This window comes from Pezoporus flaviventris, unplaced genomic scaffold, assembly GCF_033815535.1.
Source record: "Pezoporus flaviventris isolate CSIRO_AGI_PZ_B2104156 unplaced genomic scaffold, CSIRO_AGI_Pfla_v1 ptg000034l, whole genome shotgun sequence".
Lineage (NCBI taxonomy): Eukaryota > Metazoa > Chordata > Aves > Psittaciformes > Psittacidae > Pezoporus > Pezoporus flaviventris.
Genome location: NW_026892582.1, coordinates 1294128 through 1306889, shown reverse-complemented (window position 1 = coordinate 1306889; position 12762 = coordinate 1294128). Strand labels below are relative to the sequence as shown.

The following is a 12762-nucleotide window of genomic DNA, read 5'->3' as shown; positions in this document are numbered from 1 at the left end:
GATGCACTGCTCTTGCCAACCCACCACTCTTTCCTGCCTCATGGTGTACAAGGACTCCAATGATGCTGAGCTAGAAGCTCAGCTGGGAAGCATCATTTTTAACCTGGAAGTAGATCCTCCTCCCGCAGTTGCAGTGGCCATACCACAGGCTGGTCAGACCCGGTTCACCTCAGTTAAGAAGTCTAGAACTTAAATATCTTGGTCTAGGCCACTCACTCTATTTCTTCACAGTGAGAGCAGGGAAATGAGAGCCAGATCAGACCCCTCTGACAACCAGTGCAGAATGAGCTGAGAGGACCAAGTCCCTTATGGAATACCAGGGCAGCTAAAGGTGACTTGCCCAGACCTGCAGGTCTCTCCAGGCTGTAAACTCCCACCCTATGAACCTCACAATTGCCTGGAAACAGGGTCCTGAAGTTTCAATGGCACCACCATTCAATGCCACCAAACACAGCTTCCCACATTTCCTAGCTCGCAAGCACTCAGCTTCTGCAGTGCAGAGCAATGCTCTCCGTGTTCAGCTCATTCAGGTAACCCACAGCCCAGGCATTCCTCTCTGTGCTTTCTGCTTTAGAAACGCTGTAGTTTTATTGATGGTTACATGAAGCACACTGGATATTAACACTATTTTAAATGGGTTTAAAATTTACAGCAATATTAGTAAGAAACAGTTTACATCCACAGTACCTGTTGATCTCCCAGCTTCTGCTATCACACCTATAACAAAGAAACACTCCTGTATAGAAAAGGATAAGATCTGAAGAATTTCACAGGTCCCTGGCCTATCTGAGGAGTCTGGAGAAGGCCACTCACTTTAAAACTACTTTGGATCCTGCAAGAGAAATCAACATTACATTCATTCTGGGGGTGGAAGATCCTGCTGCAGGTTAGGATCTTCCAGTGCTCCAGTGTAGGGATTACAGGGTAGTGATTGACAGCAGCCACGAATCTGCTCCATGTGTCCCCCTGAACCTCTGTCACCTCCTTGTAGGTTCTATTTCAGCTACGTGCCCAAGTGCTCAGAGAGGTGAATCCTGGGTTCAACCTCAGGATCCTATTTAAGTTGTCTGAGAAAGACCCCATGAGGGCTTTGCAATGAGGGGCCCTGCTGGGGATCAGACCTGCAGCAGCAGCGCCACACCAGCGAGCACCCACTTGGAGGGATTCTCTTTAGTTTTAAGGTTAAAAGTCCACACATAGGTTGGCCCTCTCTGGTGGGTTTTGTACACAGGACACGGGTACATGTTATGGAGATCTTGCTTGTCAGCAGGAATGGCTTTGAGGAAAACGACGGGCATGGCTGGGGTTAGCTCCTTGAGCCTGGCATCCGTGATTATCCCAGCCTACAAAGGCAAGAAGACAAAGTCTTAGTTAGATTTCTAAGCCATCCATCAGCTGTACCCCGATCCACATGATCCTCTGTGGTGCTTATACAGGCTGGTCTTACTGGGGAACAGGAGACATCTTTCCTGAGATCAAGGTGGGGGATAATTCTACTTGAAGTAAGGAGGGTCTGGATCAAACACCTCCCCTGTTCCATCAGAAGCCTCCTTCAAGCTTCATGCCTGGTCTCATCAGATGCTCAAACCCACACATACCTGAGCAGGACTCTGTGGGGGAATGTTCCTGGCCGTATCCAACCACACTGTCCTCATGCAGCTCTTGCTCAAGGTGTTGCCAGCCCAGAACAATCTCATGGGAAGTGCTGCTTATGCCAGGTTGTGCTAAGACCAACTGTGAACAGCTCAACGGGGCTCAACTGAGAGCAGCCTAAAAGGCACCGAGTAAATGTCCCACCACACAACCAGAATTTGAGCATGACCTGGGTGATGAATGCAAGCAGGGGTTTGTGTGGCCCCCAAAAACATCACAGGCTTGTCCCCACTCTCTCAGGTGCTCACACCAGCAATTGGGATTCAGAAGGATTGCTCCTTAGGGAATATCAGCATTAAATAATGCATCTGTATTATCCCCTTCAAAGCAGTGCTCTCACCCAGCAGGCTGTCCAACCCAGGAGGACAGTGTGCTGTCAGGGCATGAATTCAAGGCTTGTTTCTCTAACTCAGGTCTGTTTCTGACAATAAAATGCCCTACACATCAATCACTTTCCAGGAATGCTTTCAAAACTGCTTAATGCAAGCGAGAGAGACCAAATGAAAGCAAATACAGGTATGGAAATAAAACTTCTCAGTGCTCAATAAACTGCCTCTAACTGCAGCTTAGCTTTACATATCAGTATTATTCCAAATGCTCTTAGATCAGAGCTGTGGGATGAGGTTCAACATCTCCAGTTGTTTGTTTAGTTCTGCAAATGAGTGAAGAAGAAGAACCCCTTTTGCAACATACCTGGGTTTAATTGTACTAATGCCATCTGTTCTATTAAGCTGTGATAAAGCCAGCTCAGATTTCAGATTCTCTATTTACAACGTGCTGAACAAACATGAAATACGCTGCAAAGAAGCCATTTATCACACGCTCTTTTTAAACCCACTCCTCGAATTCCTGAGGCTGGATTTTGATCTGAGCTCTTTTTCTTACTCCCGACAATTCCTCCAATCAAGTTTTCAAGATACATTCCACCTATTCCTGGGTTAAGAAGAGCAGAAATCCTCCCGAGCTCTCTCTATGGAATACAGCACTTTGTTATGTCTGGGATGATTTGCATTTGCATTTTTTATCGCTCTCATCATCAGAAATTAATCTTCCTCTGAAAGCAATTTTCCCTCACTGCTTGGCACAGCACACCTGGTGAACAGCCACTGTCTGTGCTCGGGGCTCAGGCCTCACATCCTCAACAAATCCTCACTGCTGCTTGTCCTGGCTCCTCAACAGGCAATTTGAAGAGTGGACATGCTACACTGCTACGTATCAAAGAGCCCAGTGAGCCAAAGCAGCTGTCACGAGCCAGGGATGCTAACAGATGGGCCCAAATGCACAGGCAGTAGGCCAGCATCCTCACTCAACTGCATCTGGAGGTGTTACAGCACAGGCACACTTGCACCATGGCTAATTTAGGGTCAGTAAGCTTAAAGACTTCAATATGGCTTGGTTTTCTGTCTCATAGAGCTGTCTCTGCAGGGAAGGAGGGCTGGTGATCTGACCAGCAGTACTGCCAGCAGGGAACATCACTCCAAGGTGGTCCAGATATTGCTGGAGTTAATGGCTTCAGCTGGACACGGGGAATGAGAAAAAGAGCCACACATGGAACAAGCAGTGAAGAAGATCTGATGATAATGAGAGAGCTGGGCTGGGTCAGCCTGGAGAAGAGAAGGCTCCTGAAGGGGAGACCTGAGAGCAGCTCCAGTGCCTGAAGGGGCTGCAGGAAACCTGGAGAGGGGCTTGGGACAAGGGATGTAGGGACAGGACAAGGGGAATGGCTTTAACCTGCCAGAGGGGAGACTGAGCTGAGCTCTTAGGCAGAAGCTCTTCCCTGTGAGGGTGCTGAGGCGCTGGCACAGGGTGCCCAGAGAAGCTGTGGCTGCCCCATCCCTGGCAGTGTTCAAGGCCAGGTTGGACACAGGGGCTTGGAGCAAGCTGCTCCAGTGGAAGGTGTCCCTGCCCGTGGCAGGGGTTGGAGCTGGAGGAGCTTTAAGGTCCATCCAACCCAACCCAACCCATTCTATGATATGATATGATATATGATAGGATACGTGCTGTCCAGTAAAGCCAAATGAGAGAACTTTCAAAGTTGAGGTACAGATGGAAAAGGGTTTGCCAAGTTATTAATTTTTCAAAATAACTCTAAAAAGGAGACAGGCTGCTCACAGCACAACTTGTGTCCCCTCCAAGCCTGTGTTTTAAGCTCATCACTGGAGACTTCAGCTTGAACCACATCCTACTCTGTCTCACAGCTCACAAATACATGGGCCCTACGGACAACTGACATCTCCAAGAAAAGGCTTCACATGGTGTCCCATGAAACCTCTGGGGAAAATGTCCGTCTCTGGTGGACGAAGTCTGATGTACCTGGTGTCTCTGCAGAAGAACTGTGATGTCTGGGACTGGAGAACCAGCACCGGGCTGTACCAGGCCTGGGCTACACACTTGTGTTTTCATCTGCATCCGCTTCTGGGAGCATCTCAGATAAACGTGGGTGATGTGCAACTGCTCCCAAAGATCTTGAGCTACTTGAACCATCAAATGAACATGACGGTTCCTCGACACACAGATCTGCCCTTCTAAGCCTCTCCACTGATTTCAGATCGTGCTTTACGTAGGATTAGCCTTAAAAACCACACAGAACCTGTAGCTGGCTTGGCTTGGAGGAGGCAGGACACCCTCAGTGTTAAGCCACTGCTTAGTGCTGTGCACTGACGGGCATCTCCTTCAAGGACAAGGCGGTGTGCTCTCTACACTTGGCAAAGCTTCATGTAGCCATGTAGTGCAAAACCCACCTCTCCCCTTGTACCCCCTGGGAGTAGCAGGGCACATACCTGGCATCACACTCTCCATTGCTGGGAGCAACAAAACCAGGAATCAGGTAAAATGCCTCAGTGTCACCAGTCAAACTCTCTCTCACGGAGTCCCACTGACTTTAACAGTGCTACAGCAACACATCATTTGGGCCCAGCTTCCCTGCTTGGTTCATTCCACCTACCAGCTGCCTGCTGCTTTGTAATGAAGGCTTTATACAGTTAAGACTCTCCAGGGCAAACACAAATGTTTAAATAAACAGAAAAACGTGAGCAGCAGCACATGGAGGGACTTGCTCCTTTTGTGGAGGCACAACCTAAATGTGAAATATCCTTTAAAAAGCAGAGGTGCTCCCCAGAGGGGCCCTCCCATTGCCAGCAGAAGATGAATTTGGAAGGAGTATACAACTCAAAAGAACTGTGAACCTGGTTTACAAATGCTGTATCCACTAAGAGACACTGGTGCTCGGTGGGTTCCAGGTCAAATGAATAGTTCACCTCGTGGAAATGAGATCTCAGTGTCAGCAGCAACATATGAAAATACTCTTTTCTTCTCTGACATACCCTGAAGTGTGATACCCAGAGGTTTGGAATGGTTCTAGAGAGGGGACTGCTCAGTATCTTTCCATCACAAGGGAAATTGTAACCAGAAAATAAAGTCTGGATGATCTCTAAAGACAAACCTCATTGCTGACTGCAGTCACCCATACGAGTTATTGTATGGGAGGCAGAGGGGAGGAGCCATATGCTTCCCAAGAGATTGGCTTTGCACACCAAAACTGCTCTTCACTTCCACATGGGGATGGGTAAAACTGAGGCAGAACTCAGCCATTTGACCATTATATTTTCTAGTAATGGTGGTAATGATGGTAAAGGAAAACATAAGCTATCCAGTCACTAGGATTTGGTTTTGATGGAGTATTCTACATGCATTCTAACCTTTCCCTGTACTGCTGTGTGCAGCAGTCAGGTTTTGAGGGTAATGGAAATCCAATGCTCCCTGTAGCAAGGTGTTGTGATGTCCAAGAGCTGGAAGGGGGTACATATGGAAGCCACACCAAAGGCTGACACAGGGGAACAGGCAGAGAACTGTAGGACCAGGGCTTGGGAAATGGACTGGGCTGGTCCCTGTTCTGCTACTGTGACTTTTGCTGTTAGCAGAGCCAAAACCACAGAGACAGAAGATGTGAGCTGATACCTATGTGAGAACTTTACTGCAATGTTCTGACAGAGCCTTTGCCAGTATTCCTGACTGCCCATGGCTTTCCAGACCCAATGTACATGTAAACTCATTTCCAGAGAGAAAATGGCCTGGAGCTTCGACTTTCACAAGGATTCATGATAAACTGCACTGGATGCCATCAGTCAGTGGGTTCAAAGCTTTGCCTGGTTTCCTATCCTTCATGGAAAACTATTGCAGAGAGGGAGCTGAAAAATAAGTGGGCAATATTAGATCTAAATTGCAAGGTCAAGCTGGGATATGGTATAGAACACGTACAGTTTCTCTTCTCAGCATCCTACCACTAAGCCTCCCAACAGGTAAAGTAGGGGCTTCAAGGCTAAGACCCTAAGAGTGCCCTCTGAAGTAAGACCCTTTGCACAGATAAGTAAGCTCTGGGTGACCCACTTTGATCAGCCTTCACTCTCTCCTAGACCACTGGCAGCAGAAGGATCTCACTGGCTGTCCAGTGCAAGTGCTGCATGAATCACATGAATCACTGTAACAGGGAGCCCTGGTACCACAGGCCAGGCCACTCGGAGGACCAAGCCCAGGGGGGATTTGTGAGCCTAAATGCTCTGTGTCTGAGGACTGCAATCCTAACAGCTGACAACTGTCACAGGGAATGACAGGGACAGCTGTGCTGCTCTGGGATGCTGCGACAGGAGTGCTGACAGCTACAGAGGCAGGAAACAGCAAGTGTAGAAGCTTCCTGCAGCTGCCTGGTTGGTGGGTATGGATCGCACCTAGGCTGCCTTCAGGCTGGCCATGCTACAACTGAAGGTTGGGTCACATCCAGAAGGGGAAAGAAAAAGCCACCCATACTGATCTGCTTGCCCAGGGTGAGCCTACCCGTACACCGAGTCCTCAGCTTGAGTCTGCATTGACCATACCAGTTAAACCTTCATGCCAGTTTTACTTGGCACCCTAAGGGGATGCCTAAAGGATGTGATTAATTTTTGGTCACAAACCCCACCTGCACAGATCATAGAATCACAGAATAGTTCGGGTTGGAAAGGACCTTAATATCACCCAGTTCCAACCCCCTGCCATGGGCAGGGACACCTCACACTAAACCATGGCACCCAAGGCTTCATCCAACCTGGACTTGAACACTGCCAGGGATGGAGCATTCACAGCTTCCTTTGGCAGCCCTTTCCAGTGCCTCAGCACCCCTACAGTGAAGAACTTCTTCCTTATATCCAATCTAAACTTCCCCTGTTTAAGTTTTAACCCCTTACCCCTTGTCCTATCACTACAGTCCCTAATGAACAGATGGCATCCTGCAGCACCTGGCAGTGGAAGGACAGTGGCCTGCATTTGGCACATCCCACCCAGTCAGCTCTGGGGATGTGAAGATGTAGAAAATCAGAGTGTTCTCCTTTGTCTCCACTACTGCTGGACAGATGACAGAGCAGTGACACTGCAAGTCTGCCACGTCACTTTTGGAGGTAGCAGTGAAATCATGACCATGAAAAGGGGCAGGGACAACACAGGCCTGAGAGGACCCCATGTTTTCTGTTTGCAATAATACCATGAGCAATGACCAACGTTTACTTGGTTTTGGTAATGTGGCCTCAGGACCCTGGGGGAATAATGGGACTTGAAGAGCCTCAGGCTTGAAAGCTCCCTAAAACTACCCCAGGCAAACTAGGGGATGGAAATCCTCAGAACCATAGAGCTATAGGTTGAGATTCAGTTTATAAGAACTAGATTATCAGTCCAAGCTGGCCACCTTTAACTCCCCTCATGGCCATGGAACAGGCAGCTTCAAGGGGTGATTCACCTGCCCACCCTGGACACGCACTCTAGGCTGCAGAGGAGAGGCCCAGATTTCCTATCACCCCCATTCCTAAAGAAGCAGCTCAATGACTATTTTCGGTGAGTTCCTGTCTGGGCTGAGAAGTTCCCCCGAGTACAGCACCAAGCATTAAGGACATAACTCCCATGGCTGGCTGCTCAACACAAGAGCCTCGGTGAGCTCACCTGTGCATCCCAGCGCGCACCCTCCAGGAACAAGCCGTGGACGTACGCCCCTTCCCGAGGAGGGCTGGCAAAATCGTCCCTGTTCTTCTTTGTCACATCACACTGCAAGGCCATCTTGTCCAAAGGCCACCCGTTTTTCCGGGCTGTGCACTGCATGATGGCTGTCAGGATAGACTGGGGATTGAAGAACCCAGCAAGCCACACGGTGGAGGGTAAGGAAAAGTCTCCTGTCCAGGCCTCCAGCTCCTTGATGCGCGCGAGGAGGTCAGCAAACCACGAGCCCAGGCTGGCCGTGGAAGGGTAAGCTTTCTTTGTCCAGGACTCAGGCACCATGTCCAAGAAAAGAGCATTCTGCAGGTTCTCCATGTCGCTTGTCATGGTCAGTTCTCCCTGAGTGAGAAAGGGTACAATTAGCACCGATAACTGCTTACCTTGAACAAAGCCTGCTTGAAAGCAGAAGCTGAGCTAGGAAGTGTGGAAGTACATGGCAGCCTACCCAGTCATGAGTTTCAGATTTTCATGCACATCTTTTACTGCATAGTCTTGTATCCTCATCTTCCCTACTGTAAAAATACTACTTGGAGGAAAAGTTGTGTAAAACAGTGACAGGACGGGTGTCCCCCAGTTGTCCCAATGTCGTTTCTGTTTCCTCTCATTGACTGAAGATCTTCATAGGGCAGATTCTCAGCAGTGTAGACCAATGTGCCCCTGCAGCACAAAAGGCCACTAGTGTCCTGAGCTGCATTAGGAGGAGCATTGCCATCAGGCTACTGGCAGCACTCTGCTCAGCACTGGGGAGGGACATGCGCCACGCTGGGCCCCGTGATGGGATTGTTTGGCCTCAAGAAGAAATGGCTCAGGGAGGATTCTTTTCAGCACCTACAGATATCTGATGGTCGTAAGTTAGGAAGATGGAGCCACTTCTCAGTGGTGTCCCGTGACAAGAGGCGGATGGGAACCCCTCAAAACACAGGACGCTCCATTGAGATACAAGTACCAACTGTTCTACTTTGAGGGCACGGTCCTAGGAACCTGCTCTACCTGCCCCTGCTTTGAGCACAGGATTGCACTAGACAATCTTAGTGACACGGTTTAGTGGTGGCCTTGCAGTCCTGGGGTAACAGCTGGACTTGATGATCTTAAGGGTCTCTTCCAACAGAGCTAACTCTAAGATTCTATCCCCAAAACAACGAATCTGTGATTCTGTGACACTCAAGCCAAGCAGTCTGCAAAGACAAAGACCTTAAAGGCAGGCTCAGCATGACCACTGTAATGCCCTTCACAACTGAAATCTGCATGCCCCATGCTGAGCTGGAGCTGTACAACACACCAGAGCGGCTTGGAGACTGATGGCTACTGTTGATCACTGCTTTCCATTGTAAATACTTTTGTCCCCTTCTCATTTTGCCAGCATCTTTCTGCCTTATTTCTCTTTGCCTCAGGCAGAGTGGTTTTGGAAAGATTAACTGAAATCAGTTGAGCCATTGCTGAGAAGGGTGAGGGAATTGGGTCAGTCTGTTCACATTAAAAAATTCCAACTGCTCTTCCACAGGACTTCAGTGCCTCCAGCCACAAGGTCAGCAGAGGTGCCCTTTACTGGGACCACAAAAATCTGTGAAGCTTTAGCAGAAGTTGAAATGCACTTAAAGCACCCCCAACGCATGTTCAGCAATGGCTGTCGGAGTCCTGCAGTTCCAAATCTCTGCACTTCACTCCTATACTCACGGTGCCCTGCAGAGCTCTGATCTGCAGATCAGACTGAGAGGCTCCAGCAGGACAGGATCACAGCTAGACACCCAGCCAGACCATGGAAGAGCAGTAATGAGTGCCCTCGTTGACGGCCCATGCTGCATGTGCCACTAACAAGGGTAAGGGGGTTCAGTGCTGAGTGCAAACGAGCACGCTGGTGCTCTTGGGTTAGGAAGCACTTTCTCAAAGGAATTACACTACAAAGAGACCAGAGACTCCCAAGCTTGGAATGCCGACTTGTCATCAGCACAGAAATCCTCTGAGCTCACCACGCTGTTGCCAATGCAACACGCAGAGCTGCTGGGTAATGCTTAAACAAAGGGCGTGAATGCACATCTGCCCCATAGACTGTGTCTTACCAAAGCAAGGAAGGTGTCAGCACTGGAAGCGTCCATAGCAGCACTTCTGGCTGGTACAAGGTATTATCAAACCTCAGCTCCAAAGATGACTTGCTAAAAGTAATAAGCTTTTAAAGGTAGCAAATATCTGAACCTGCTGGGTTCCCCCATGGAGAACACATTTCTGGTGGACAGAGAAAATCGTACGTACAAAGGTTTTCTGATGGTCTTTGTTTTAACACTCTTGAAGCCAAAAGCAACAGATCAGGTTAAATCAAAAAGGGGAAACAGGACTATTTGTAATTAGTCCTAAAACATGAGAAGCAACCTGCAAACACCTTTCAAAATACACATCACCGCCTTTCATATCATGTGAGCAGGGACCAGGTAAGTCTGCAACCTCATTATTTCTATTTAATGATTTTACATTTGTAGGGAAACTCACAATGATGGGTCTTCAAAGTCCTGGGCAACTCCAAGGAGCAAATACAAATGAAAGGTGTCTCATGCTAGTATTTGCCACGAAATGACAAAGAAACACAATGGCAATGCATGCCCCATGCATTTCCTCTTAGGCACCTGAGCTGTTTCACTTTATAGCACACTACAAGATAATTTACTGACCCCAATTAAAGCTCACACAACAGAAAAGCAGGGGGGGTCTATTCAGAGGGGCTGGGTCCTGAGCTCCACAAGGATGTCAAAATGATTTGAGCTCCTCAGGGGGCAGTTGCTTTGTTATTTAATGACATCTGTTGGAACACAGAGTGTGAAGCATCACTGTGCTTCCTTCCTTGTTCACATCGCATGGGTCACCATCTCCCACCTGAGGAGAACTTAGACACTGACAAGACCAATTCAATTGGCAGCTCTCTGGCTAAGGCCATGCAGGAGAAAACAAAGTCTGAGGGGCAAAATACTGCACAGGTCACAGCAGGACACTGAGAACCACAGGGCCTTCTAACAGTGACAACCACTCCTGGAAAGGTTTTAAAGGGGTAAATGTGTGCGAGTGGTCAAACTGATCTGAAGACAAATCCTCCTGGTCGTATCTCATGTCTGCTTTTACTGGCAGGAAACAAATGACTTAGCAAAGGGAACTCGGAGAAAGCCTCAAAGAAAGCAATTTCTAAAGCCTGCATGCTCAAGCAGACTTGTTGGAAGCTCCTGTGAGGCTTCAAAGCATCTCTGGCAGCTATCTCATGTAGTTGTCCAAGCACAATTATGCATAAATTTGCATTGCAGATGCTGAATACTAAAGTGCATCGGGAATGAATCAAGTTAAGGGTTTTTTTTCCCAAATGCTAGGAGTAATTTTCATTAAAGGAAATCCTAATCAGCCTGCAGACCTCCCTTCAAGATGAGCAGACTATTGTCACCCATTGTTTTCTCTGTGAAGGTTATTCTCCCTTAATACAGTAAAATACCCAGCCAGCCTTACAAAATGGGGTCTTATTCCATTCTTCTATAACATTTATTATCCCCATTTTGGAGGCTTATCCTTCCCTGAAGTTGCAAAACAGGAAATCTGCTTGCAAAAATTACACTGGGTACAACATTAACATTCAAGTGTTTCAGCCCAGCCTCCGGGCTCACCCAAGTCAGCCAGAACAAAGGGCTTTGAAATGCAACATGCCAGTTATTTCTTTGATGGCTACCAGTCTATTGCAATTTCCCTTCCTCTTAATGGGATGTCTCCTATTTTTGGAGCAAACAATCACTTTCCGCTACAGAGAAACAATGAATTATTCAAACATTCAAATGAGGCATGACATTTCCAAATCGCTGCCTTTTAGCAGATAGGCAGTTAAAAACAATCAGACTTGCTTCCTCTGTGCTTTATTTATTCTCTTCTGAGATCTGTGGTTCCTCTTATGTAAACTCTCCTCCTCTGAGTGCTGTCAGTGAAGATCCCCAGTCCCATAGATTAACGTGCATTAGCAGCTCCCATAGGAGCTACTCTCAGGAGAAACAATTGAAGAGTGATTTCTCTCCCAAACTGAGTGTGAAGACTGAGCTGCAAGTCAGGACAGCAGCCCTGCCTACACAGCCAAGAGCAGGGCCAAGCTGTAGTCCTCAAGGTATGGGAGAATCCCCCTGGGGGATACTGTGGAGTGCAGGTCATGCATCATGTCTAATTCAGCTCTGCAGGGACCCACATGCAACTTGTGCTTGCAGGCAGAGAAGAACTGCCCACTGGTGGTATCTCAGACCCTTCATCCTAACACAGATACTGCTCCTCATCTGCTCTTCAGGAGTCCTTAAGTCCTGGCCCTGTGGTGGCCCTGGATCACCCCGCAGATGTGAGCTGCTGGGACCAAGCTCTGTAGCCATCGGAGGTGCCTTTCCTGCAGACATCATCTCACTCCCCTGCCAGGATCTGGGGAGAAATTTGCTCTCTATTATTGCTTGATTTCTGTGGTTTATTTTGTCTGAGGTTTATTTAAGCCCATGCATCCACTCATTCTCCCTACCAATATTAAATAGCTTGTTCTTCTCCTCCTCATTAAATCTAATTGCTATACATTGTCCAAGTTACAGTCATATCTTGTTTGGTGCTCCTTGATGAAACATTAAATCACTTCTGTTTACCTGTCTCAGGCAACTAAATTTTCAATTCCACTATGCTAGAAAACAAAGGAAATCTGTTTAGAATAATTGACTACATAAGTATCAGCCCATTTTAAAATGAATTGTACACACTGGGCCACCACAAAGTGGTTATGATGTCTCTCTCTTTAATCAAGACAATAAGCATCAGCAGCAAATGCAATGCAGAAATGTCTGAGCTCGCATGGACCAGGCTGCTGGGATCAGTGTAGAGCACAACGTGAAGCAGTCAAGTCCTACCCCTGCAGAGCTGCAGCTACCTAAAACCCCAGAGCTGAGCCTCCCACCTCTGCATGCACACTGCAGACATGTCCTTTGAAGGTCTCTCTTCAAAGCTGTCTCAGGAGAGAGTTGGGATTGTCATCCAGGTCCTCTCTGCTCACCTGCCAGCTTTCTCCTAACGGGGTCATACAGAGTCACTGCAGTTCCTTCAAGTGCGATGGTTCTC

The 12762-nt window shown here is 48.0% G+C and overlaps 1 protein-coding gene across 2 annotated transcripts in view; it reads right to left on the bottom strand.

The window, feature by feature from the left end:
• Positions 1–543: 543 nt before the first annotated feature.
• Positions 544–12762, bottom strand: part of DNAH9 (dynein axonemal heavy chain 9) — a 127751-nt gene continuing 115532 nt past the window's right edge. Inside the window, exons 40-41 of one of the 2 annotated variants that reach the window (XM_061461934.1) lie at positions 7618–8007; positions 544–1343 (exon numbers count right to left, since the gene is read on the bottom strand). In XM_061461934.1, the coding sequence (XP_061317918.1) occupies positions 1116–1343; positions 7618–8007 (618 nt within the window). In that variant the 3' untranslated portion in view covers positions 544–1115. The remainder of the gene's footprint in view (positions 1344–7617; positions 8008–12762) is intronic. The other variant, XM_061461935.1, reaches the window with a different exon arrangement.